At 40.4% G+C, this 26,257-nt stretch overlaps 2 protein-coding genes and 1 pseudogene across 5 annotated transcripts; 2 read left to right on the forward strand and 1 right to left on the reverse strand.

The window, feature by feature from the left end:
• The first annotated feature begins 5 nt into the window (after positions 1–5).
• LOC144629578 (uncharacterized) lies at positions 6–9,238 on the forward strand. Of its 2 annotated transcripts, none has more exons than XM_078487815.1 (5): positions 6–628; positions 2,453–2,636; positions 4,661–5,553; positions 6,940–7,100; positions 8,299–9,238. In XM_078487815.1, exons 1-5 carry the CDS (start codon positions 283–285, stop codon positions 8,365–8,367), a joined length of 1,653 nt encoding a protein of 550 aa, XP_078343941.1. In that variant the 5' UTR covers positions 6–282; the 3' UTR covers positions 8,368–9,238. The 2 variants fall into 2 exon arrangements, with proteins under 2 accessions (XP_078343941.1, XP_078343942.1); XM_078487816.1 differs by having other exon boundaries at positions 6–625; positions 2,450–2,636.
• LOC144629577 (protein phosphatase 2C-like domain-containing protein 1) lies at positions 9,141–13,011 on the reverse strand (annotated as a pseudogene). The gene is made up of 2 exons (XR_013566401.1): positions 11,902–13,011; positions 9,141–11,261 (listed from the first exon to the last, which is right to left on the reverse strand). The product of XR_013566401.1 is annotated as a protein phosphatase 2C-like domain-containing protein 1 (transcript).
• A 572-nt stretch (positions 13,012–13,583) lies between these two features.
• LOC144630095 (deoxyribodipyrimidine photo-lyase-like) lies at positions 13,584–21,362 on the forward strand. Of its 2 annotated transcripts, none has more exons than XM_078488377.1 (8): positions 13,584–13,968; positions 14,992–15,137; positions 15,761–15,943; positions 16,864–17,022; positions 17,381–17,582; positions 18,202–18,479; positions 19,131–19,290; positions 20,989–21,362. In XM_078488377.1, exons 1-8 carry the CDS (start codon positions 13,620–13,622, stop codon positions 21,189–21,191), a joined length of 1,680 nt encoding a protein of 559 aa, XP_078344503.1. In that variant the 5' UTR covers positions 13,584–13,619; the 3' UTR covers positions 21,192–21,362. The 2 variants fall into 2 exon arrangements, with proteins under 2 accessions (XP_078344503.1, XP_078344504.1); XM_078488378.1 differs by having other exon boundaries at positions 17,384–17,582.
• Positions 21,363–26,257: the final 4,895 nt, after the last annotated feature.

Genomic DNA, 26,257 nt, shown 5'->3' on the forward strand with positions numbered 1-26,257 from the left:
CGGGAGAAAACGAAGAATTGAGAAGAAGTTTGTTGTTGTGTTGGTTTGGCTCAAGAAGTATTAATGGATTAGCTAACTTGATGCGATGCCCCAGAGGAAAGACGTAATATTAACCGGCCAAGATATAACTACGTACTTTGTAGCTGTGTCCGATCTCGACTAGATTCTTGTTGTCGGAACCTTTGCAGATTTGTTGATCGATGGAGGCATAACTAACTATGATAGAGTTCAGAAAGTCTTAAAGCTTGCGTATTGAAACAAACAAAAAACTTTTTACACACCATGTCATCAATTGTCCTTCTTGTTGGGCAATGCGGCAATCAAGTTGGACATGAACTAATGGGTTTGATTGACAAGAGCGATACCCACCCACTGAGCCACAGGGATGGCAAACTTAGATGTGTCTCTGTGGATAGCGAATCTAAGGTGATTAGCCACAATTATCGTGAAGATACAAGGTCTGGTAGATTGTACAGGGAAGGAAACATGATCGCAGGTCAGAGAGGGAGAGGAAATAACTGGGCATTGGGTTATCATGGTCTGAGTGGTGAGACAGAAGAAACATCATTGTTGCACAGAGCCATGGAAACAGTGAGGAAAGAAGTAGAAAGATGTGATAATTATGCTGGTAAGAGACTTATTATGCACCTGTCAGTGGTTTGCCCCAGGATGGAGGGGGGGGGGGAGGTAACCCACGGGAATTTGACTAAGCATAGTTCCACCAGTGTAGGAATTTTGACATCCACAACAGTCCCCTTGGTAATAAATTTTACTCAGTCCTCATCTTGGAAAGTGGAAAGGGCCTGCTTGGCCAATGGTGGGAATTTGACTCTCAATGGAGACCCAAGGGGGAGGTTGACATTTCAAAACCTGAAAATGTCAAATTCCAAGGGGGTTTGCCAGCAGCCCCCATCCTGGGGCAAACCATTGATTGATAGGTGCATAATATCCAACCATAAGTTAGGTATGGGAGGCATGATGGTCTAATGTTTAGTGGGCTGGACTCCAGATTGAGCAGTCTAGGTTCGAGCCCTGGCTGGGGCACAGCATTTGTGTTCTTGGGCACGACACTTTACTCTCATAGTGCCTCTCTTCACCCAGGTACATAGGTGGTGGAGCAGGGGGGGATGGAGGGGGGCTTTATAGCTTCCCCAAACAAAAGTTTTAAGGGGCTCAGCCCTCCCACATGGCACTGCCGAAGTGTTATTAGCGAGCATATAATTGGATTATCAAGATATTCAGTCTTGTGATCTTTTCACAAATCGTTTCGTCAAGATTGTGCTTGGTCAAATAATCTGGTGGAGGACTTTTAATGAAACTCCTCTCCCAAAAACGCCACTGTTAGGATTGTATTGTAAATAATAAAGATGGTAAATTTTAAGCTCGGTGATAAATAATGAAGATGAATTTTTCAACAATGACACGAGCATGGGACAAAGAAAAATTCTGAGTCCCCGACGGGAATCGAACCCATGGCCTCCCAGATACCGGTTGGGCGCTCTAACCAACTAAGCCACGAGAGACTTGTGGTGAGCTGGGCCATTTACTAGGTTGATATGTGACACGCGTCCTGCATACTGCTAGGATCAGCAATGTCGAAATCATCAAGTGTGTTGTAAATAATAAAGATGGTAAAAAGCTTAAAATTTACCATCTTTATTATTTACAACACACTTGATGATTTCGACATTGCTGATCCTAGCAGTATGCAGGACGTGTGTCACATATCAACCTAGTAAATGGCCCAGCTCACCACGAGTCTCTTGTCTCTCGTTGGGGACTCAGAATTTTTCTTTTTCCCATGCTTGTGTCATTGTTGAAAAATTCATCTTCATTGTTAGGATTGTATTTAACATTGCCTGTGGCATCAGCAACATCAGAGCCCACTGACAACTACAAAAAACTACCCAAAAAGCACCATGAAGCAGGATTGTCTGATCTGCCTAGTTATGTATTGTCACAAATGATTTGGGAAATATAAGTAGTGTGTTAGGTGGCTTATCTGTGCAACAAGAATGGCAACCCAGGAAAAGTGGGGAAAGGAAGGGCAGGAAGTGGGATTCTCAAGGTATCGGGAACTGGGAGAAACATGGTCTAATACTTTGCAATAGAAAAAGCACAACAAGGTGAAAACCCCTAAGGAACAGGTGGTAACTGGCAGAAAAAAGTACAGGAAGCAAGAAGTTCAGAGCCCCTGTTCTCCCCTAGAAATTATAGTCTAAGGACCACTAAAGAAAATTTTGGTACAAGGAGATTTGAATTAGAATTGAAACAAAAACGCAAACATGTAACTGGTGACAATTCTCGGAAAGGTAATGCGTTCCAGTAAGTTTTGGATAAATGGAAAACACTACTGTAGTCCTAATTTTTTATCACTTCTATCAGTACAACATGTGTACGCTATCACTATATGTTATCTCTCTTTACATGTATCTATCATTTCCTTCACAAGGCACGATCGTGGTCCATAGTCTCACTGGTGGTACTGGATCTGGTCTGGGATCACGCCTGGTGGAGAGAATAAGGGACACTTATCCCTTGGCTCATGTTATGTCTGTTGCTGTATCGCCTCACTCATCTGGTGACAGTCCACTACAACATTATAACTCACTTCTTAGTTTGTCATCTTTACAGCAGTAAGTTATGTGACCTGAGAAAAGCAGGCCTTCATTGCACGCTTATTCATTTAATACGGGTTATCACAAAGTGTAAGGGAGTGAGGCATGCAATCCATTACAGTCGAACCTCGATAATCCGAACCTCGATTGTCCGGATTTCTCGATTATCCGGACTTCCTTTTCTGGTCCCAATTTTTTCATGAATATTAGTAAGTCACATTCAAGACCAGATATAAATTCTAAGACAATTTAAATGTTATTTCAAGGTGGTTTACCTGTCAAAAAACATTGTAAAACCTCTGAGGTGTAATTTCAAATCGAACAACATTTAAGACATGCAGACAACTTCCTTATTCAGTTTCCACTAGCCATAAAAACATTCACACAAATAAATTTGCTTTCTGTCTTTGCTTACTTGTATTATAATAAAATTTACAAGGCAAAATGACAAAATTCAGAATGTTTAAATCCTTCTATGTAGTGAAAAACATCGTAAAAAGTTTGATCGGTCGACACCGCACGTAAGCACCTCGTCTAGTCATCAGGCACATCACGAAAAAGACGCATGGAATGCCTGGAGGTTCAAATTTGTTTGCGAACGAATCGGTGTGTTTATGTCGCCTTTTTCAGAGAAAAACTGACTCAAAATGATCAATGTCTTTGGAATTTTTGTTTGTGAGGATAGTCAATAGCTGATTTACATGTATTGCTATTATGAAGCAACTTTTCTTTTTTTTTCTTTTAAATGCGGAAAAATGCGCCGAAGATGCGCAGGATGCTGAAGTTAGCAAACAATCCTGTCAGATGCCCTGGTTTTCTTTTTTTGGCTCATTTATATTCATACTTTCAATCATCCAGACTCTCGATTATCCGGACTATTTAGCCTAGTCCCAACGAGTCCGGATAATCGAGGTTCGACTGTTTAGCCTGAATAGCACTTCGGTTAGCCTACTGTTAGCTTAGGTAGCTTGTGGTTAGCCTTTTTATTTGGAGTAGGGATTTCTGCCTTGCATGCCTCTCTGCCTCGCCTTGCATGCCTCACTGCCTTGTCTTGCATGCATGGCATGCCTCGTTGCCTCCCTCATTTGTAAGACTCATTTCCTACACAAGTTAAATGTCTGAAACTTTGTCCAAAAAATTCCATATTGGCATGATATAAGTCCAGAGATAGATAGATAGATAGATAGATAGATAGATAGATACTTTATTAGCGTGAAATAATCTTAGCTTTAGGGCTAGTTTACAGTTATTTCACGAAATTAAAAACTAAAATCTAAATTAGAGATGTATGTTGTTGTGTCTGTTTTGTGATTGGTTGTTATTTAAATGCAAAAAGTTGTAACCGAGAAGAATTGTAAGTTACTTTATAACATAACTAGCAGAGCCGCACAATCAAATTCAATATACTGTAAAATTCTGGTTATAAACCCCCCCCGGTATAGGCCCATCTACCTGGAAACAAAAAGTACATCCGATTATAATCCCCCTGGATATAAGCTGGCTGCCGGATGACAGTACTGAACAGGGCTAAATGTTGCTTTATTATGCGTTTTTAACTTAAAAACATATTTTGATCAACACTCCAGTGGCTTGTTTCGAAACGTTTTTTTATTCCGCTTATACAGTAAGCCCTCTTGGATATAAGCCCCTCCACTTAAAAGCCCACACAAAACCCCTTATATAATTGTATAAGCCCAGGGCTTAAATGTATAACCGGAATTTTATGGTTTGTAAGCATGCACCATAATCTAATAGTGCACACTGAGAGTATAAGCAAATCACTTCGCCAGAAAATTTTTCCACTGGCAATGTTATAAAACAACAATTTATTGGTTTGTGCTTTTAGCTATGCACCATCGAGTTATAATGCATGCAGGAAGTTTGGAGAGCACTCAAGAAGCTAGAGTTGCTCTCAGGTATCGCCTTGAGAAAGTCTTATGCTTCTTTCGTGCTCTCCAAACGTCCGGTAGGCTCGATAACTTGATATATGAATGCTAAGGCATGGACCAATAAATTGTAAGATAATTATCACTTTTTTCCAGTTGTGCAGATGGCGTGTTGCTGTTTAGCAATGACGACGTACTTCACCATATAACAACACACACTGGTTTGCTGTCACGACAGAAGCCATCTAGCTCCATCTCTCTCAAAGACATGAACAGTTACATTTCTGCAAGTCTTGCTGGGGTGCTGCAACCTTTGGGAAGTAAACCAAAGCTGATAAAGGGAAAGCTTAAGGAGAGAGGGTGTAAGGGAGGAGTAGAAGTCATCAATGACAAAAAAGACAAGAAAAGGTTTAGTCAAGGTGGTGGAATGATAAGAAAAACAGACACTATTTCAAAAAAGCTTTCATTTTCTCTGGATGAATCTCAGGACAGATCTGATGTCCATCACTATAAATCAGTGTTTGGTAGAAGTCTCGGCTCTGCGTCATCACTTGCATCGGATGACCACTTTGCAGATACATCATTCCATGCAACTGACTCAGACGCCTGTACTGAAATGTCTAGACAACCCAGGTCTACTACTTCGGCACTTTTACGATACAGGGGGATTGTAAATCCCTCTTCTTCAGAGACCAGAACATCCAAGAGTGACAGCTATCAATCATCCCAGTTGGCAGCAGGGGTTTCAAGTGGAAATGAACCATGGGAAATGCTCCGGTCTGTTTGCGCTGAACCTTCAAAGAAATTTGCTACAGTACACCACATCACCAAGTCGAAGGTGTCCTGGGAAAGCCTTACTCAGTCTCTTATACACTCAATTCGTAGATATGATAGGCAAGGAATGTCATTTTCTACTATCTGTTCACTGTTAGTGGCTCGCGGAGATCATGATGGGTCTTTTGCAGAAGTGTCAACAAAAATTGAGGATAAGCTGCGAAGTTCACTGTCATGTGTGGAGTGGAATCCATTTCCTGTTGATTTCTGGATAAGTGAGTAATAGTTTTTTTCAGGTGTAGTAATATTAGGGCCCTTACAAGCTAGACATTTAGCTGTCGGCAACTATTTTTTGTCCAAAACTAAATGTTATTGGAAACTGATGTCCGATGCAAGCATTCCACACATTGGAGTGATAGTTGTGGATATCTATCTAAGTCAGGCCAGTGAGAGCTTGGAACAAACATTCACTACTCTTACTCTAACCACTGAATATAATGTAGCTACAACAGTTGTCGTTAGCTAAGGCCAAACATTCTCACACACGAGAAAAATGGCCAAAACCCTAGTTCTCAACAACTATTAGTTGTCGACATCTAAGCAGTTTTCCTTTTCGAAAAGGGAAACTGCCTAGCTGTCCACAACTAAAAATTTAGTGTTTAGTTGTCGACAACTTGCCTCATACACTAGGGTTTTAAGTTGTCCTTAACTTATATAGTCGATAATAGTTAAATTTAAATACATGACCCCACAAGCTTTTAGCTTTAATTTTTATCGTGTTTAAATAAAGTTTTATCTATCTATCTATCTAGTATCTATCTATAACAAATAGTTGTCTACCACAAAATTTCTACATGACTTGTAGTCTGGGGAAGCTCTTAATTATAGTTACATGTAATGCATTGTGTTCTTGGGTAAAACACTTCACTCTCTCTGTGCCTCTCTTCAGAAAAGACACAGGGTGCTGATTCGTAATGGGATGCTAATTTTCTTTTTCTTGACATCCCTGAAGTGGCCAAACTACAAACTGTGAACTTGATTAAATCTGCTCAAGTGGATACAAAATTAATTAACCCAAAACTAACAAAACAATTCGTTCTAAACTTAAAACTAAGCGTTATGGGTACATTAGGCACCACTATTGGAAGAATATTGTAAAAGTGCACGTATTAAAATAGAGGGTGTTAAGTAGGGCGCTTATCGCAAAAATGGCTGCTACAGGGGGCATTTAATGGGGGGGGGGGGGTGCTTATAGAAAGGAGGGCACAAAATCAAACCTTCACAGTAACATATTAACTGGTTTCCGAAGGGATTAGTCATTAAGTCTTTTGTTATACTAATCCCAACAAAGACTTAGCAAAATGGCAGCCGTCGGTCAACATTCGCAGACAATATTGCACTGTTACCGCTCAGAGACTTCTGTCGGGAAGCAGTTTTCAATGTTAGATGTCATGTGACCTCGAATAAGACAATAAGAACGCATGCTGTTTGGCAAAAAAAATTCAGCTATATAACAATTTACATTATTTCGTGTTGATACCAAAAAAACTACCTCTATCGAAAATTACCTCGTATTGAACATGTTAGAATACTGTAGTATGAGCAGGGTAAAGCAGATCGAACGAATTAAAACTTTTAACTTTAAAGGAACTGTTTTACAGGTCAATATAACCCTGTTGGTCCTAAAGATTCACAGTCATTCACTCTGTGTTTGAACTCAACAAAGATTGTGGAGACATTAGAGGACGTTATGGTAAAAGCCAGGGCAATGTACGATGCGGGCGCTTATCTTCATTGGTTCTGGAAACATGGCTGTTCTAAGGTAACCGCGTTTGCTCCGCAGTTTAAAATGTTATTTCAGTGTTGTGCCTCTGAGGAAAGCGGGAAAGTGCCGACTTGCCGGCGCCATTTCTCAAAACAGTTTTTTCGGGTGCGGAGCATTTAAAAGGTAAAGAAACTCGTCTCTTTGAGAGGAATGAAAATATACTTGTTGTGGAACTAAAACTCTAAAGAAGGACTTCTTAACGTCAGTGCTTACGCTTGAAACATTGGACGTTTGGCTCAAAATAGACAAAATGTTTAGTCCGCCGAATAAGTAATATGTACATGGATGAAATACATGTAAGTACCAGTGCCCACATTCCAGCGTAGTGTAAATCGCCTTGTTTCCTCCAATAGCGTAACATCTTACTCTAGTACGTGTAGATTTACAGTCGACCCTTTCTAAAACGGACACCGTCGGGACCGGCTGCAACTGTCTGTTTATAAAAGGTGTCCGTCTTATAGGGAGTTTAGTTACAGTAAAATGACTGATAAACGGCAGGGATGGGACCAACACCAGGTGTCCGTCTTAAAGAGGTGTCCGTTAAGAGAGAGTTGGCTGTACACACTTAACCCACAATCTCCAGATTCGTTTCGACCAATAGCTAACGCTTGAAACGCCAGCAGTGATCTCACCTCACTACACGACTTAGGCCTGGTTCAAACGTCGCGCTATCGTCGTGTCGAACTCAATTAAATGACTGAATTAAGTTCGACACTTACCGCGACTGTAGCTCGAAGTCGAACTTAATACAATTGAGTTCGAAACGACGATAGCGCGACGTTTGAACCGGGCCTTAGACAGTTCAGAGGCCCATTAAAAAAAAAATCAGCCAATTAGAACGTTTTATTACTGCCCAATATTTTCATGGTTAAGACCGGGTTTAGTTTATCCTGTACAACTGTTTTCCAATCATATAGTCGTGTAATAAGTCTCATATTAACCAAGCGAGGCTCAGGTTTGTACTGAAAGAAACGGCCATCTTTCTCTTCACGGACCTCGCTGCCCTTGATCATACTGGGTATTACGACCTTGGGCCGATATTCTCGCAGAACCGCCCTCGCGCTAGGCTAATAAGATCGTTTATCATCGTAATCGTTCACATTATCAACTTCAAGTTGACCTGGTAGTCTTAGTGGTAAATAAAAGTTATTATTTACGGTTGTTTTTCCTGTGTTTTTAATTCCAATGATTCTAGAGTGATTTCATGGATGCTTTTGACAATCTGGACTCTGTTGTTGAGGAATACAAGCTGGCAGCGAGATAGCGATAACCAATAGTTCAAGTGACGAGTAAGTGATGGCATATAGGCTAGTGAACCAACAGAGAAGAAAAGTACGTTACATAGGCGTAATAAACACAGTGCCGGAACAGAGTTCACACTTTGAACTTGGGTCTCAAGTGTTTTTAGAGCTCGCGTTTTTCCGTCGGGACGTCGCTAAAAACTGTAGAAATCCTGATTACGATAAGCTGACGTGACGTACTTGTGCTGTTTTTTTATTGGTGGATAATGATCGGAGACTCTTCGGGTATCTAACGGAGATTTTCATAAGCAGCGCTTGCTTACGAACTGTGAACAGCACACTTGTGTCAAAAGGGCTACTTTTAAGAATAATCTCAAATTCTGAAGTAGTGAAAATATAACGGTTCTCCTAAGTGCTGCTCAAGGTGTATTTGAATAGTCATACACTAGGGTCTTCCACAGACTTTAAAAGTAAGAACTATCTTGTACAACATTAAAAACAGTACCACATGAAAGTACTGCTCGATAACTTTCATTTCAATGGTCACACACTAGGGTTTCATTCACAAAATAAAAGTAAGAACCACCTTGTACAGCATAATAAACAGACTGCCAAAGCTTTCATTCGATGGCCACGCACTAGGGTTTCATCAACAGACTTGTGACTTAAAAAACATTTAATTGAAGCGAATTTTGACTCTGGGAGTGGCAAATGAAACAACTTCGTAGCCCTACGAAAGGAAACAGAGTTAAATAGAAAAACATAATAGCTGTACGGGAAGTTTCACGGAGTCGGATTGTTTTACAGGTTTTTAATAATCTTTTTTTCTGGTGTTGTTAAAATTGTACATAGAGTGAGACATTTTATATTTTGAAGCAATGTTATAAAAAATATTCATTTGTCTGTGGGATTTTTTTTTATTTCATCAAATTATTTTAATTAGCATTTTATACGAAAAAACAAAATTGTAAAAATTGTATTCTTGTGTAAATCGATTTTTCAAAATATTTTAGAAATAAATAACTGATATATTAATCTTGTTGAAAATTTTCTTCTTTGTAAATAATTTTGTTCGATGTTATCCATTCATAGAAGGCGCGTTTGAATTTCGATACACTTCCGTACTAAAGTCTGGTTTTCACTAGCGACGCAAGCTCCTGACGCAAGCACAAGCGCAAGCACAGATGCCAGCATAACAGCCCTTCACCGTGAAAACGGCCTCGACACAAGCATAAGCACAGGCGCAAGCACAAGAACAAGGATCAAAATTATTCCTTTTCTTGTGCTTTCGTTCACCTTATGCCGTGTGAAAACGAAATACCGCATAAGCACAAGGAAATTTAAGACGTCTGACCGTGCCTGCCGAATTAAAACGCTCGTTCCAGAGTCTTTCGCGTGTGAGCATTTGAGCCTTGTAACTAGAAAACATTGTGCTTTTTGCTTTTGGTTATGCTTATGTCAACATTCGTTTTCACTTGGCGCAAACTACTTATGCTTGCGCTTGCGCTTGTGCTTGCGTCGCTAGTGAAAACCAGGCTTTAGCAGTCAGTTATAAACATCATCCTCCTCCACAAACTCGTTAAGAGCTTCCAAGATGCCGGGTGTTACCATCTGCCAATTGATCAAAGAAAATCCAGGCAAAAGAACAACAAAAACAGTAATGTTATCCAAAGATTCGGCATACAGCGCGCTTTTAACCAGCCTCTCTGCCAAACACTTCGCCAGCAATCGCGCTTTCTCAGGCCTTGTTAATTCCTTTTCTTCGGTGTCCTTGAGAATCTGCAACGTTTTATCATCCGGGAGAGAAAATCGGTGGTGACGTAGATATTGGGCGGTGACGTCATCTAGTACGTCATTATCCGGGCATGTGATGTCATTTGAATATGTCGATTCGTTATCGGAGTTCGTGGAATCATTTCCCTCGTTTGTAGCGCAAAAAAATCCAGATGATGCTCTGCAAGTTTGCCCAAGTTCACTTCGCTCTTGCTGTGTATTAGTTTTCCTTCGGACGGACGGGAAAATTCGTTAGTTTGGTCGGCAATCTTTGAGAAGAGCCCAGTGTTATATTCTGAATCGATTTGGTGCTTGGTTTTTATTTCAGGGGTACTTCTCGTCACCTTTTTGCCTGTAATAATTTGCTGTTTCGCTACCTTTCTTATTTGACCGAAAAATCCGTTTACAAGATGAGTGGTTTCTTCGAAAGAAAACATTTTCCAAAATCCACTTGACGCTAAGATGAGAAGTTGATCCGAAGGGTCTAAAGGCACACTCTTCACGCCAGGCTCATTAATAACGCATTTCTTTAAGGCCATATCACCGATGCTCCCAATGCCCCGCGTCACACCCAGGGCCCCATTTATGAGGGCACATTTTTCGGTCTTCACAATGACCCCGCTTGATTTCTTAACCCGATCGCGTTCCTTCTTGTTGTACAAATCGTGCTTGTGTGTGAGTACCTTAACGATATCATTGTCACGCACCAACATTGCGCCCACGTTCCCTGCGTCTGCAATAAAGCACGTGTCATCTGTCAATACGCACGTGACCGCTGAGCAACCACTCCATCTGCTTTGCGACCGCTCCTCTTCGGACGTAAGCAGAAGCCTTTCAGTTTTGGAAAACGAACTTCGAAAGGCCGTAGTCACCTCTCTTTTTGTCGGCCTAGCTTGTTTATGCGTTATAATCGTGTCGAGTTCCTGTTTTAAGAACACATGAAGATGGTGACTGCATTTTTCTGCTGTGTGCTTTCCGCTGTAGCCGTCATAGATTGCAAAGAATGCGCTGTCGATGTTTTTCAGAAAATTGTCTTGATATGCGTGAACGTCCTCCATGTTTTTCCATCTTTTGTTGGCTTCTTCGCACACTCCAGCCGCGCTGCTGCATGACAAGTCGAAACCTGCGCCGGTTAATTTAATCTCTGTAACACGGAAAACAAAAGGGAATACTTGAGTCACACTCGAGTTTTTTTTTCAAATTTAAATGACAATTAACTCATGAATCGAATCAAACTGAATACAATAACACGCAACAACGAAAACAAACAAACAGTTTTGCTATTTTAAAAACATGTCAATCGCCTTAGAGATGAAAGTCTTCTCGCTATGTAAAAATGGCGGCCCGCTGAAAGGTATGCTGTTTTCGTTCCGTGCAAGCATGAACGAATTTTAACATTTTTTTTAATCCAAATTAGTTTTAAGGTGAAAAGGGCAACTTGTTTTGTTTTCTAAGTTACGCAAATATCAAGTCACGCAAATGAAATGTAGTGGTTAAGCCAAGAAAACTGAATACATAAAGTGAAAAGTTCGCTATCTTAAGTTATAAAAATCAATTAAATGTACAAACAACTTGTACTTGTTAACTCGTTTAGGAAATGTTAATTAATTAAGATAGTTAAAATACTTTTCCTTTCTTTGTATGTTTTTTTCTCTGTGTGAAATTGATTACACGAGATTCATCTTGAAGCTTCCAGGATCACTGATGCAAAAAACACAACGTTTCTCGTCCTGTTTAGAAATAAACTTTTAGTTAGATTAAGTTAAGCTTGTTAATACACAAACCTTCAATGTTTCGATCAACTAGATATCTGAGATCCATGTTCCCTTGAAGCTCGATTCGAAGCACCTCAAATGCGGTGTTTAATTTATGCAAATGCTTGTCCCCGAAGGGATCTTGTCTGTTATTTGAGCTTGCATCTTGCTGTTGCTTGATCAAAAGTTTTCTCCGTCTGACCAAAGCGTTAATGTTTTTCGGCCTCTGATCTTGTGCATACTTCAGAGTCTGTAAAGCAGAGTGTAAATTCCGATGACACGGCAAACGACAGATGTTAATCACGTCACCACACTTAATACAAGGGATTAAAACATTTGGCAGCAAAATTGGCTCGTCTGATATCTCGCTGGACGATTCCGTAAAGAAATCGTAAGTCTCTACATCGCTGTGGTCGTGTTCGTCGTTTTCGTCATCATTTTCCCCAGCAGCCTCGCGTTCCTCTCCTTCCAGATCCTCGCAAATATCCTCCATGTCTTCGTCATCGCTGTTTGTTCGTTTACGCGAAATTAAATTCACTGTCACTGCTGCGTGCTGCATGTCTGTTTTGCCGCTCTGTTCGTCTAATCCTTTTTTATTCTCCGTAGCTCTGTTGGTTACGCCCATAGGAGCAAGCTTTCTTTTTGTCTTCAAAGGCCCTCGTTGTGATCGCTTCGACATCTTGGAGGCGTGTATCCTCTTTCGAACCAAAGCGGTGGCCGTCCCGCTCGTTTCTTTGGGCGCCTCGTTTAAGTTGTACCATCGTAACACAAAACGGTTTGTTTGTACGAAACGGTGTTTGGATCGAGGGTAATTTAGACTGTCAGCCATTTGTTTCAAAGGTAATTGAGGTTCAAATATTGGAACAAAGGTGAAACCGACTATTGTCTTACTAATTTGGCTCTCAATTATCCCAGGCCTTAGAGCGAGACGTAACCATGGTAATGAATCCCACTGCGACATAAGTTGCTAATTTTCTTATTGTAAATCCACGGATTATTCGAGTTTATACTAATCTTTGTTTTCTGTCTGGCACTGATATTGCACCAGGTGCCAGCGTATTTTATGCAAATATAATTGTTGGTAAAAATCATTCGATTGAAATTGCGATTGTTTATGCTGCATGCTGTGGGACTCGATCATTTTTCACCAGGAGAAAAATTATTTCGCACTCGCTAAGAGTTGACAGAGGTTGAGAGTATATTGTTACATGTACATGATACAAGATAAAATTGTACAATGCCATGTTTTAAATATTATTTATAATTTTCGCGGTTTTTTTTGGGGGGGTTTTTTGTTTTTTTTTTTTGGATGAAAAAAAAAAATCGCATTGCAAAAAAAAAAAAAAAAAAGAGGGGGAGGAAAAAAATTTTTTTTTTTTTTAAAAAAAAATACAACAAACTGATTAAAAAGGTCATAAAACCTTTGGCAAATGTAAAAACAGTCTGAAAGCCGAATCACAAAGGCACACAGACAAATTTTCCTTATAGACCAGTAATTTGAGGTGGTTTTCCCTTTTTTAAATACCTAGCCTTCTTTTTTCCAGCAAATTGTGGGACGCGATCGTAAATGAAATGATGATGGGAAGGATGAAAGTTCTTTCCGTCCCGCGCCGACAGTCTCCCGCGCCGGTGTCTAACAATTCAACGGTCCCACCCCACCCCGGCTCAATTCGAAAGTCACGTGTTATGTCACGCGAAGAAAAACGCGGGAATTTTTAGCGTCAGGCGTTACGTAACATAATGTTTTGATGCGTCGTTCTTCGGTAGCAAATTTGAATCCTTCGTTGCGATCTTTCTATTTATTTTCTCGTCGCAGTTTACTTTATCATATATTTTGGAACAACCTTAAATTTGTTTGCATGGCGGGCGAACCTCCAAGTAAACGATCGAAGAAAGAAATCGCCGAAACAAGCGAAAATGGCGCGGACGACGATAACATCCTGGCCACATACATGGCAAAAAGACAGAACGTTTGTGAATCGGTGGCGGATTTTAAATTCGATAAGAAAAGAGTGCGGCTTATAACATCTAACGCAGATATGTCAGAGACTTGCAAAGGAATCGCCTACTGGATGTGGAGAGAACAGCGAGTTCAAGGTACTAAGTAAAATGCTTTCTTCGACAATTTACCAATTATAGGATTGCATGTAACAATACGCAAGAAGAAAGCTTTAGTTCTATAAAATCAAGTCAAGAAAAGCATAGAGCTGATGTTATAAAAAGCCAAGTTATTGCAGCGATGCTTTCTTATGAAAAAGCTGGTGTGATTATAATCCTGTAAAACATCGCTGAGTTGAGAGACCAGTTGACAAAGCACTGCTGTTACAAGAGTCTGTTACATAACGTTACTCGTGTGTAACGTGTTTACATGCGTTGTGTTACAAGTAAAAGTCTGATACCAAGTTTAAGAATTCGCATTAATCCTTATTTGAATGAAAGTGATTATTTTACATCACTGCTTTTGTGTTTTGTCTGATTTGGCTTTTGGGTGGTAGCATCGTTGAGGTAGGTTTCTTCACAGGCTTACCATCATCTCTAGGTGTGGTCACAGGTTTCCAAGTTATTCAATTTTCATAGTGATTGCTATTATGGACAAAGGCTGTGTATACTGAATAAAGTTAATTGGAAAACTACATTAATTGTCCCAGCTTGGGCTACAGACCAATTATCACACAGAAGTAAATATGTAAACCATAGTTTTACAGGGACCGCGGAGCCGGGGGGGCTGGGGGGGATTTAGCCCCCCCACTTTTACTGGAAAAATAAAGAATTAATAAGAGAAGAGTCTCTTAAGCCTCCCCACTTCAAGTCACTAGTCAGCCCCCCCAGTTGGAAAAATGCTCCGCCGTCCATGTTTTATGAATAATTTAGTAATAATGTGCAAACATATTTGAAACATGTAGTTTAAGCTGTCTCACTTTTACCTGGTATGAGGCCTGATGATTTTTTGGACACCCTTTACAATTCAGAGAATGGTTTGTTACAATTTGATGACCATAAAAATGGCCTTATACAAAGTCATAAAAATAACCTTTCCCTCTCCCTACTCTTCATTGACTCATGCTGTTTGATTTTGCTACCCAGGTACTTATCATGCCTGTATTTATTTATCATTTACAGATAACTGGGCTTTGTTGTATGCTCAGAGAATGGCCCTTAAACAAGAAGTACCTCTTATCGTGTGCTTTTGTTTGCCATCCAAATACCTTGATGCTGCCTTCAGACAGTACAGTTTTATGATCAAAGGTCTCCAAGAGGTTGAAAAGGTATCGTGTGTGTTCTTCTTAAGAGGGACATTGGGGGGGGGGGGGGGGTGCTGAACACCTTAATACTGCAGAAAATTTGACAAATACCACATTACCACGAGAATACTACAATGTCATATTTAGCCTGCATAGCTGGTGCTTCATTGTAATCAGTGAGGACAAAAAGTGATGCAAGAACGAGTGGTAGACCATGAAAACACTGACACGGCTCTTAAAATAATCATTTTGTAGATAAACTAGAATTACTACTTGAAATCATTTGCTTTCACGTAAAACATTAACTCACTTGACAGAATATGGCTGTTGCAGCTTGTTTCTGTGACTTACAGAAACCTGAAATTGTTTAGCATGAGGGATAACTTTTTATACAGAGTATTGTTGACCAAAAAAATTAAGAAAAATGCATCCCATGGACTAAGAGAAAACTGCAACACCACAGTTCACGATTTAAATTACCAAAACACTGCATGAAAAACTGACCAATACCACCCACTCCAAAATGTCCCCTCCTTGTTTACTTTGCTTCCACTTCCTTCAAAATACCGGTACTATCAAATGCAATCCCAGCTTTGGCAGACTTTACGTGATTGATGCAACAGTTTTTTTCTATCAATTCTTTCCAGGAACTGACCGAGTTGAATATTGCATTTCACATGCTTCTTGGTGAACCAGACAAAGTCCTTCCAGATTTTGTAAAATCTAAAGAAATTGGAGGTGTTGTAACTGACTTTACACCAATGAGAAAACCCTTGAAATGGCTGGAGGATGTTGCTGAAAAATTACCAAAAGATGTTCCTGTTTGCCAGGTTTGTACACAGGGCACAGAGGAGTCAAGTTTGTCCGCAATTCAAAATCTCTACCGTGCAAAACGACCTTCAAAAGCTTTTCAAAGCGATCGTGTGAGCCGTACATGATACAACACGGTCATGCGATACTTGTTTGCAGATCGTCTGGTGATATCGTATTCTGACAATGGTCGCCTAAAGGGCGACGATTTTTTTCTGGTCTCTCTGGTAACGCCCACAAACATTGATATCTGCGGATGTCGCATGAGGGTATGAATACGATATCACCAGACCAGACGATCTGTAAACAGGTATCACATCATTGACGGTGTTGTATCACGTACGGCTCACACGATCGCTTTGAAAAGCTTTTGAAGGTCGTTTTGCACGGTAGAGATTTTGAATTGCGGACTTGACTCCTCTGTGCCCTGTGGTTTGTATTGTTACTCGGGCTAAGCCTTGTTAAGTTTTTGGGCCCCCTTTTTCGTGTCTCAATTGTCCTGATAAGGATGGGCCAATAGATAACTTGATACCAAATATTCGATATCATATGTGATTGGGTCCAGTGCCGTCATGCAATATCTGTTTACAGATCGTCTGGTAATATTATATCCTGACAAAGGTTGTCTGCTGCAAATTAATCGTTGCCAGACTTGAGCCTTAATTTATACCTTCAAAAAATAAGTTATGCAAAAGCATACAAAACACTCTTTGCATTTAAGATGACCCAAGTTAAAGCTGTTTGTTTTTAATTGATCAAGTGTCTTATTAAAATTCAGGCCCTGGGGGACTTGGACAAATTTCCTCACAAGCCTTTTTGCTCTTCCTAGGATTACACGCTGTTATTTTTAATCTGTTCAACCATGTCGTTTATAATTTTAGAGGTAAAAATTAAAAGTTACTGAGAGAAAGTGTATGGCAAACATTTTTTATCTTTATAGGTTGATGGCCATAACATTGTGCCCTGTTGGCAGGCATCTCCAAAGTTGGAGTATGGAGCAAGAACAATTCGACCTAAAATTCATAACCAGTTAAAACAGTTTCTTACAAAATTCCCACCTGTGGTTAAACATCCTTACACTGCAAAACATGAAGCGAAGGTGAAATGTCATTTATTTTATTTTTATTTAGCCTTCTTACTCCCTGATTAGCAAACATTATTTTTTTAATTATACCGGTACATGTTGTGGTTCAATTTACTATTAAAATTATTTAAATGGCTGTTGTAGAAGGCATGTTACACATTAAACAGTAGTTTGTAAATTTGGGCAATGACATTATTTTTTTAAACTTATCACTTGGGTTTTTGTTTCCTCCATTCAAGCCAGTAATAATTGTTTCACAGCGACAATTTCTAACGTAGAAACAAAGATCTGGTTTTGAGGAAGATAGAGCTAGTTTGCAAAAAAGCTGGAAAATTGTTCCCCTTTTGAATTTTAACTGAGCTGTTATTTTCAGAAGACAGTTGACTGGAAAGCTGTGGACAAGTTCATTGAAGTTGATCATAGTGTCAAAGATGTTGATTGGGCTAAACCAGGAACCAAAGCTGGACTTGAAATGTTGGAATCATTTTGCCATGAGAGACTGAAATATTTTGCTACAGACAGAAACAATCCAACAAAGAATGCTGTGAGCAACTTGTCACCTTGGTTCCATGCAGGTAAGAACAACTCTGCATGTATATGATAGGCACGCAATGTGTGCAAAAGTTAAATGTGTTGACCCCTAAAAGATACCACTATTTTTTATACTGATCAGTCTACACCACCATCAATATATGACCCTATTTGTGTATTTCTTTTCATGTAACTATAAACAAGACCTTAATGGCTGAATACCCTAAGTAAGAGCAAAATCAGTAATTTACACTGCCACGTGAGATTACAAACACACCTGCCCCTTTCATATGAAGTACCCCCTCAGAACTAAGCCTCAGCACTGGTAAGCCATCAGTCTATTCTCGGGGTTACCACAGGACAGGAAATGGTCAAGGAAAATAAAATTTATGAATGTCAGGGAAATGTCAGGTAAATTGTCATTTTAAAGAAAAGTCAGGGAGAATTGAAATTTTAACACCAGCTCTGATATATAATGGCTGGATTGAAGAAACATTTCTGGTCAATGTGATTTCAGCAATGTTTGTTTTGGAGGCAGAGGCAGGGAAATTTATTTTTATTAGGTGAAAGTCAGGGAAAAGTCAGGGTATTTTGAAAACTGATTTTTCTAAAAAAACATGCCTCTGATCCATATCTGACTTACCTTCTTTTGCTTCCACTAAGGTCAAATCAGTGTACAAAGAGCAATACTTCGAGTAAGAGAATTCCGCAGCAAGGCCAAGGACTCTGTTGAGGCCTTCATTGAAGAGGCAGTGGTGAGAAGGGAGTTAGCTGACAACTTCTGCTTCTACAATCTTGATCACTACGACTCCATCAAAGGAACAAACGAGTGGGCACAGAAAACTTTACAGGACCATGCTCAGGACAAGCGTGAATACCTTTACACGAGAGAGCAGCTTGAAAATGGGGACACTCATGATGACTTGTGGAATGCTGCTCAGGTATGAATTGATTGACTGGTACTTGAGAAACATTGTGTGGCATCCCTTTTCCTTCCCTCAGTCGTTTTCCCCCCCAGTTTCTTGAACCACCAATCTTTTGAATCATTTTTTATTTCCTTTGGAGGTTTTTAGAAATCTCGAATTCACTATAGTACAATAGGCAGCCTGTTACACACATTGCAGGCCTATCATGTAAGTACTATAGGCACGCAATGTATTCATAGAGCAAAGCAGCAATAACCCTTTGCACACATTGCAGACCTATCAATAGCATGAAAGGCATGCAATGGGTGCAGAAAGCTATGTAGCTGTAGCCCTTTGCACATATTGCAGACCAATTAATAGTATTGTAGGCATGCAATGGGTGCAGGAAGCTATGTAGCTGTAGCCCTTTGCACACATTGCAAACCTATCATACTAGTATTAAAGGCACACATTGTGTACAGAGAGCTATGTAGCTGTTGTTCATTGCACACATTGCAGACCTATCATATTAGTACAATAGGCATGCAATGTGTGAAGTGGTATATGTAGCTGGATCTTCTGCATGTGTTGTGGACATGATACACACAATGCTCTGATTGCAGGCGAATTTAATTAGTGACGTGGCTATACATTCATTGTAACTAAAATATATATCTTTCATCTTAGCTTCAGTTGGTCAATGAAGGCAAAATGCATGGTTTCCTGAGGATGTACTGGGCTAAGAAGATCCTCGAGTGGACAGCATCCCCTGAAGAGGCGCTGGAGGTGTCTCTCTACTTTAATGACAAATTTAGCCTGGACGGCAATGACCCTAATGGTTATGTTGGTAAGTTTTGGCCATAATGTTTTAATTCCTCATAAGAGTGATTTTAATAGCTAGGCAGTTGTAAAACCCTGGACCCGGTTGCATTAAAATACTTAAGATTACGGGAGATTTTCTGCAACAGCTCTCTGCGTTCCGGTGAATGTTTTCAAAGCGTTTTGGTTATTCCAGTGCTCTTTAGTACATTTTCTCCCGATTTATCCTTATAAGCATGGGAGAAAACCCCTCAGAGCACAGGGAATGGCTGCAGAAAATCTCACGTAATCTTAAGTATTTTTATGCAACCAGGCCCTGGTAGCCATTGAATTGGTTTCCAATTAAAGGTTACTTTTCTAATTGGTGTCTTAATGGTTTGTACTCTGGACTCTGGATGACTGGTCCAGGTTCCAGTCCTGGCTAGGTTCATTGTGTTGTGTTCTTGGGCAAGACACTTCACTTCACCCAGATGTAAATGGATACCAGCAAATTTAACACCGAGGATTACCCTGGGATGGACTAGCATCAAATACAGGCGGGAGTAGAAATATTCCTAGTCACTTTATGAAACTGAAATCAAAGCTAAGCCACAACTTGATGGGCCACTAGTCTTGCATGCAGACTTAACATTACTCCCAAAAACCACAGGTCTTTCATCCAGTCCTTGATGATTAATTTCATAAGAAAGGACACAAGCGGCTTTCCAATATTGTGCTGGCTGTGCAAATCTAAAATAAACACCATTAGAAGTTATTGTGGTAACTTACAGGATATATAACAAAAAAATGCGGCAAAGGTTACTTAAAATTGTTAAAAATAACAGTTTTTATTTTTTACCAGAATTAATTCCTCTGAGGTCTCACGTGAAAATGAATTTGAGTCACACCCATGAAAAAATTCTGATACCTATCAAAGGGTCACTTTTAAAATTTTGATTCATAAGCCCTTATGGGTACATGATGTTTTCCTATTCGAATAGCAAAGCGCGCGAGGTCTAAAAATAGAATGCAAATGAATATAACCCCACGAGGCTCAGAAAACATCAGCGTGTTCTGAGAGAAATATAAGGAATTTAGGCGAAGTTTTCGTTTAATAAAAGTGTTTTAGAGACACTGGCTGTTTTAGGAAAATCGTCCCGCAATTTCGGGTTGTTTGTCTGAGGCTACGTTTACACGGACACGGTTATCAATCAACACGGTTTCATGACCTCGAAACCGCATGGAAAACGACATGGTTTCGAAGTGTTTACACGGAACCTATTTAACCAATTTTCGACTGTTTTCGAATGTGATTGTATAAGCAAGCGCTGCTCTCTATGCGTGTTTCACCATGTTTACCCTTCGTGAGCCAGCCAATTCGTGCCAAAATACGTTGCCGTTTTCAAATCGATGCGGTTTCGTCGTTTTTGACTGTTTACACGTCCAACGAAACCGTATCGTTTTGAAAACGCTCCACTTTTGACTGCGTTTTCAAAACGACCCGGTTTCAGTAGTGGTCTCGATCGGCGCCGTGTAAACGAAAGGCGTGACCGCATCGAAAGCGATGCGGTTACAAATGAAACCGTGTCCGTGTAAACAGTGCCTGAGTCTTGTCTGAGTCGTGACGTCACTCACGCGCTTCGCTATTGGCTGTTGTATTTCACATTTTGAGGGCTACCTTCTATCAGTTACCTTTTCAAAACAAGTGTTGTAAAAGTGTACTTGCTTACTGTTCAATTTATTGCAGGTTGTATGTGGTCGGTGTGTGGAGTACATGATCAAGGATGGGCCGAGAGACCAGTGTTTGGCAAGATCCGTTACATGAACTACAATGGCTGCAAAAGAAAGTTTGATGTGCCTGAATTTGTTAGAAGATATGGCACACCAAAGCAAAAGGGCACCGCTACAACTATAAAACGTCCTGCAAACAAGAAACCCAAGGGAAAATGAGCGCTATTGTAGAGATTTGTTGTTTCGAAATGTTTATTAGGACCTCGTGAAAGAACTTGCTTCGTTGTAATTATCTAAACCCTTTCGTCTCAATGTGTTGTTATTTTCGCGCATTCTTCCCAAGTGAAAGCGCATGTACAATTCGACATGAATAAAGAACCTTCAAACGTAGTAGTACAGTCAACTCCCTCTTAATGGACACCTCTATAAGACGGACACCTCTATCAGACGACACCTGTTAATAGTCCCTGCCGTTTTTCAGTCATTTAACTGTAACCAAACTCCCTATAAGACGGACACTTCTCTAAGACGGACAACGGACACTTTGAAATCATTGACAGACACTTGAGAAGTGTTTTTTTTATCATGTTTTATTAGCGAAAATACTTCCAAACTTCGTATCGACCTAAAACAAAGTTAGTCAGCGCCCTAAGGATACGTGTATACCAACCTTACTAGCCAAAAACAATGACGCTCTAAAGGATTACTTCTCTGTTTACGTGTATGGACACTAAAGAGGTCGTTTTCTACTTACAGTATTACAGTTTGTAGAAGCTCTCAACTTTTGCGTTAACGAGCGAATAAGCTCCTTTTATAATTTTAGTGTTGTTGCAGATGGCAAATGTGTGTTGCATTGTGCAAAGGTTTGGCTATATTATCTCTGAATTACTGGTGTAATGTTAACTCGACTCTCTACAAGGCGAACACCTCTCTAAGACGGACAGTTGCGGCCCTTCCCGAAGGTGTCCGTCAAAGAGAGAGTTCAATGTATTGCTTCAATAATTCTGTCTAACCCGGGTGGTGAGTTCCTCGTGAAACTCACGTTATCTGAGGGCATCACATTGACCTCGAGCTACATTGTTCTTTCTTACTTGTGTAGTGAATTCCTTATGGAACTCACGTTATCTGAGGGCATCACATTGACCTCGTGCTAGATTATTCTCTCTAACTTGGTTGGTGAGTTCCTTATGGAACTCACGTTATCTGAGGGCATCACATTGACCTCGTTCTACATTATTCTGTCTTACTTGAGTGGTGAGTTTCTTATCGAACTCACGATATCTGAGGGCATCACATTGACTTCGTGGTAGATTATTCTGTCTAACTTGCGTTGTGAGTTCCTTATGGAACTGAGGTTATCTGAGGGCATCACATTGACCTCGTGCTAGATTATTCTGACTAACTTGGGCGGTGAGTTCCTTATGGAACTCACGTTATTTGAGAGCATCACATTGATCTCGTGGTAGATTATTTTGTCTAACTTGGTGGTGAGTTTTTTATGAAACTCACGTTATCTGAGGACATTATTCTGTCTAACTTGTCTGGTAAGTTCCTTTTGGAACTCACGTTATCTGAGGGCATCACATTGACCTCGTGCTAGATTATTCTGTCTTACCCGGGTGGTGAGTTCCCCATGGAACTCACGATATCTGAGGGCATCACATTGACCTTGCAGTAGAATAGTCTGTTTTACCTCATGGAACTCACGTCATCTGAGGGCAGCATATTGACCTGGTGCTAGATTATTTTGTCTTACTTGGTTAGTGAGTTCCTTATGGAACTCACGATATCTGAGGGCAGCATATTGACCTCGTGCTAGATTATTCTGCCTTACCCGGGTGCTGAGATCCTTATGGGACTCACGTTTTCTGAGGGCATCATATTGACATCGTGCTAGATTATTCTGTCCGGGCTTACTTTGGTGGTGAGTTCCTCATGAAACTCGCGTTATTTGAGGGTATCACATTGACCTCATGCTAGATTGTTCTGTCTAACTTGCGTGGTGAGTTTCGTATGCAGCTCACGTTATCTAAGGGTAACAAACTGACCTTGTGCTAGATTATTCTGTCTAACTTGCGTGGTGAGTTCCCCATGTAACGCACTGTATATGAGGGCATCACATTGACATCGTGATAGATTGTTCTGTCTAATTCTGAGGGCAGCATATTGACATCGTGCTAAATTTTTCCGTCTTACTTGGGTGGTGAGTTTCGTATAGAACTCACGTTATCTGAGGGCATTACTTTGACCTCGTCGTAGATTATTCTGTCTTACTTGGTTGGTGAGTTCCTTATGGAACTCATGTTATCTGAGGGCAGCATATTGACATAGTGCTAGATTATTCTGTCTTACTTGGTTGGTGAGTTCCTCATGGAACTCACGTTATCTGAGGGCAGCATATTGACATAGTGCTAGATTATTCTGTCTTACTTGGTTGGTGAGTTCCTCATGGAACTCACGTTATCTGAGGGCAGCATATTGACATAGTGCTAGATTATTCTGTCTTACTTGGTTGGTGAGTTCCTCATGGAACTCACGTTATCTGAGGTCAGCATATTGACATAGTGCTAGATTATTCTGTCTTACTTTCGTGGTGAGTTCCTTATGAAACTCACGTTATCTGTGGGCAGCATATTGACCTTGTGCTAGATTGTTATGTCGTACTTTGGTGGTGAGTTCCTTATGGAACTCAAGTTATCTGAGGGCATGACATTGACCTCGTGGTAGATTATTCTGTCTTACCCGGGTGGCGAGTTCCTTATGGAACTCGCGATATCGGAGAGAATCTTAATGGCTTCGTGGCAGATTATTCTGTGTAGCTTGGGTTCTAAGTTCTTTATGGAACTGGGGGCATCACATTCAGCTCGTACTAGATTAATGTGTCGTACTTGCGTGGTGAGTTCCCTATGAAACTCACGATATCTGAAGACATCACATTGACCTCGTGCTTAGCCTGCGAGCAGGCTCTCTATTTGCGGGCAACGTGAATATTGAACTGCTGGAGCGCCCCGAGCGCCGAAGGCGCGATCCCGCGAGTGCTGTGAATATTGAACTGCTCGAGCGCCCTCGAGCGCCGAAGGCGCAATCCCGCGAGTGCTGAAGGCGCGGCGGGCCCACTTCGCCCACGCACTCGCGCCTTCGGCACTCGCGAGATCGCGCCTTCGGCGCTCGAAGAGTTCAATATACACGTTGCCCCCATATGGAGAGCCTGCTCGCAGGCTACCTCGTGCTAGATTATTCGGTGTTACTTGTGTGGTGAGTTCTTCATGGAACTCACATCATCTGAGGGCATCATTCATCTCGTGCTAGATTATTGTCTTACTTGTGTGGTGAGTTCCTTTTGGAACTCACGTTATCTGAGGGCATCATATTCATCTCGTGCTAGATTATTGTGTCTTACTTGTGTGGTGAGTTCCTTTTGGAACTCACGTTATCTGAGGGCATCATATTCATCTCGTGCTAGATTATTGTGTCTTACTTGTGTGGTGAGTTCCTTTTGGAACTCACGTTATCTGAGGGCATCATATTCATCTCGTGCTAGATTATTGTGTCTTACTTGTGTGGTGAGTTCCTTTTGGAACTCACATCATCTGAGGGCATCATATTCAGCTCGTGCTAGATTATTGTGTCTTACTTGTGTGGTGAGTTCCTTTTGGAACTCACGTTATCTGAGGGCATCAAATTCATCTCGTGCTAGATTATTGTCTTACTTGTATGGTGAGTTCTCTATGGAACTCACGTTATCTGAGGGCATCATATTCATCTCGTGCTAGATTATTGTGTCTTACTTGTGTGGTGAGTTCCTTTTGGAACTCACGTTATCTGAGGGCATCATATTCATCTCGTGCTAGATTATTGTGTCTTACTTGTGTGGTGAGTTCCTTTTGGAACTCACGTTATCTGAGGGCATCAAATTCATCTCGTGCTAGATTATTGTCTTACTTGTATGGTGAGTTCTCTATGGAACTCACGTTATCTGAGGGCATCATATTCATCTCGTGCTAGATTATTGTGTCTTACTTGTATGGTGAGTTCTCTATGGAACTCACGTTATCTGAGGGCATCATATTCATCTCGTGCTAGATTATTGTGTCTTTCTTGTATGGTGAGTTCTCAATGGAACTCACGTTGTCTGATGGCATCACATTGACCTTGTGCTAGATTATTCTGTCTGAATTGGATGCTAAGTTCCGTATGGCACTCACGTTATCTGAGGGCATCACATTGACTTCGTGCTAGATTATTGTCAAACTTGGATGGAGAGTTCCTTATGGAGCTCACGTTATCTGAGGGCATCACATTGACCTCGTGCTAGATTATTGTCAAACTTGGGTGGAGAGTTCCTTATGGCACTCACGTTATCTGAGGGCATCACATTGACCTCGTGCTAGATTATTGTCAAACTTGGTTGGTGAGTTTCTTATGGCACTCACGTTATCTGAGGGCATCACATTGACCTCGTGCTAGATTAATCTGTCGAATTTGGGTGGTAAAATGTTCAAAACTCATGTGCAACCACAAGCCACCCACGAGAGTTCTATTTGGACATTTTATGACGTCATTTCTGTGGTTAATAAGAGTAAAGACCATGGAAAAATATTTTCGATAACATTTTCTAGCAGTACCAAATCACACGCGCATGTGATCTTGCAAGATCACTTGTTTCCTGCTTGAAGCCGACAAGGTCGTTGTAAATTTTGCTCCAATTGTCGTACAACGAGCAAAGAAATTTTAAAGTTCACTTACTACAAAGACGATGAAAAACAGTGAATTTTGTTAGACGTTTTCATCACTTCGATGTCAATTTATTTATCTCAAAAATAGAGTTTTGTACAACACTGTAGTTGTCTAAAGCACTGACCATACACAAAATACAATTTTACCTCTGTTTACAGAAAATAAAAAACTTACAGTTCATATACCTACATATCTACACTACAATTGTATAATATCCCTGATAAAATTTTCCCAATTAATCTCTGAACAATATTTTCATCTCAATCATAAATCCCAAATACTTAAAAACTAGCTAAGGTTAATGTAATTTGTAAATTTCAAGTTGAAGTATTAAAAGTGACTTCTCTTCACAACAACTGACAATTAATTTTCAAGTACTACAGTTCACGTAAAATCATGATTAATAAAATCATACTTAATTATTTAGTATTCACTAGAGAAGTGAAAAGTGACTTTTTAACAGAATGATTGTCCACTTGGACTATTAATTCCATACACTAAAACGTATCAATTTAAAAGGCCATCATTAGGTTGACCTTTGCCTCAGC

Source organism: Oculina patagonica, chromosome 11, assembly GCF_052425735.1.
Source record: "Oculina patagonica isolate OP01 chromosome 11, crgOcupat, whole genome shotgun sequence".
NCBI lineage: Eukaryota > Metazoa > Cnidaria > Anthozoa > Scleractinia > Oculinidae > Oculina > Oculina patagonica.

Bases quoted from the DNA above. Each gene is read 5' to 3' on its own strand.
- LOC144630095 (XM_078488377.1), top strand. From the start codon at position 13,620: ATGCGTCGTTCTTCGGTAGCAAATTTGAATCCTTCGTTGCGATCTTTC. The intron at 17,023-17,380 runs GTGAAATGTCAT...TGTTATTTTCAG, and splicing joins CTGCAAAACATGAAGCGAAG to AAGACAGTTGACTGGAAAGC. The intron at 17,583-18,201 runs GTAAGAACAACT...GCTTCCACTAAG, and splicing joins GTCACCTTGGTTCCATGCAG to GTCAAATCAGTGTACAAAGA.
- LOC144629578 (XM_078487815.1), top strand. From the start codon at position 283: ATGTCATCAATTGTCCTTCTTGTTGGGCAATGCGGCAATCAAGTTGGA. The intron at 2,637-4,660 runs GTAAGTTATGTG...ACTTTTTTCCAG, and splicing joins AGTTTGTCATCTTTACAGCA to TTGTGCAGATGGCGTGTTGC. The intron at 7,101-8,298 runs GTAACCGCGTTT...CAATGATTCTAG, and splicing joins GGAAACATGGCTGTTCTAAG to AGTGATTTCATGGATGCTTT.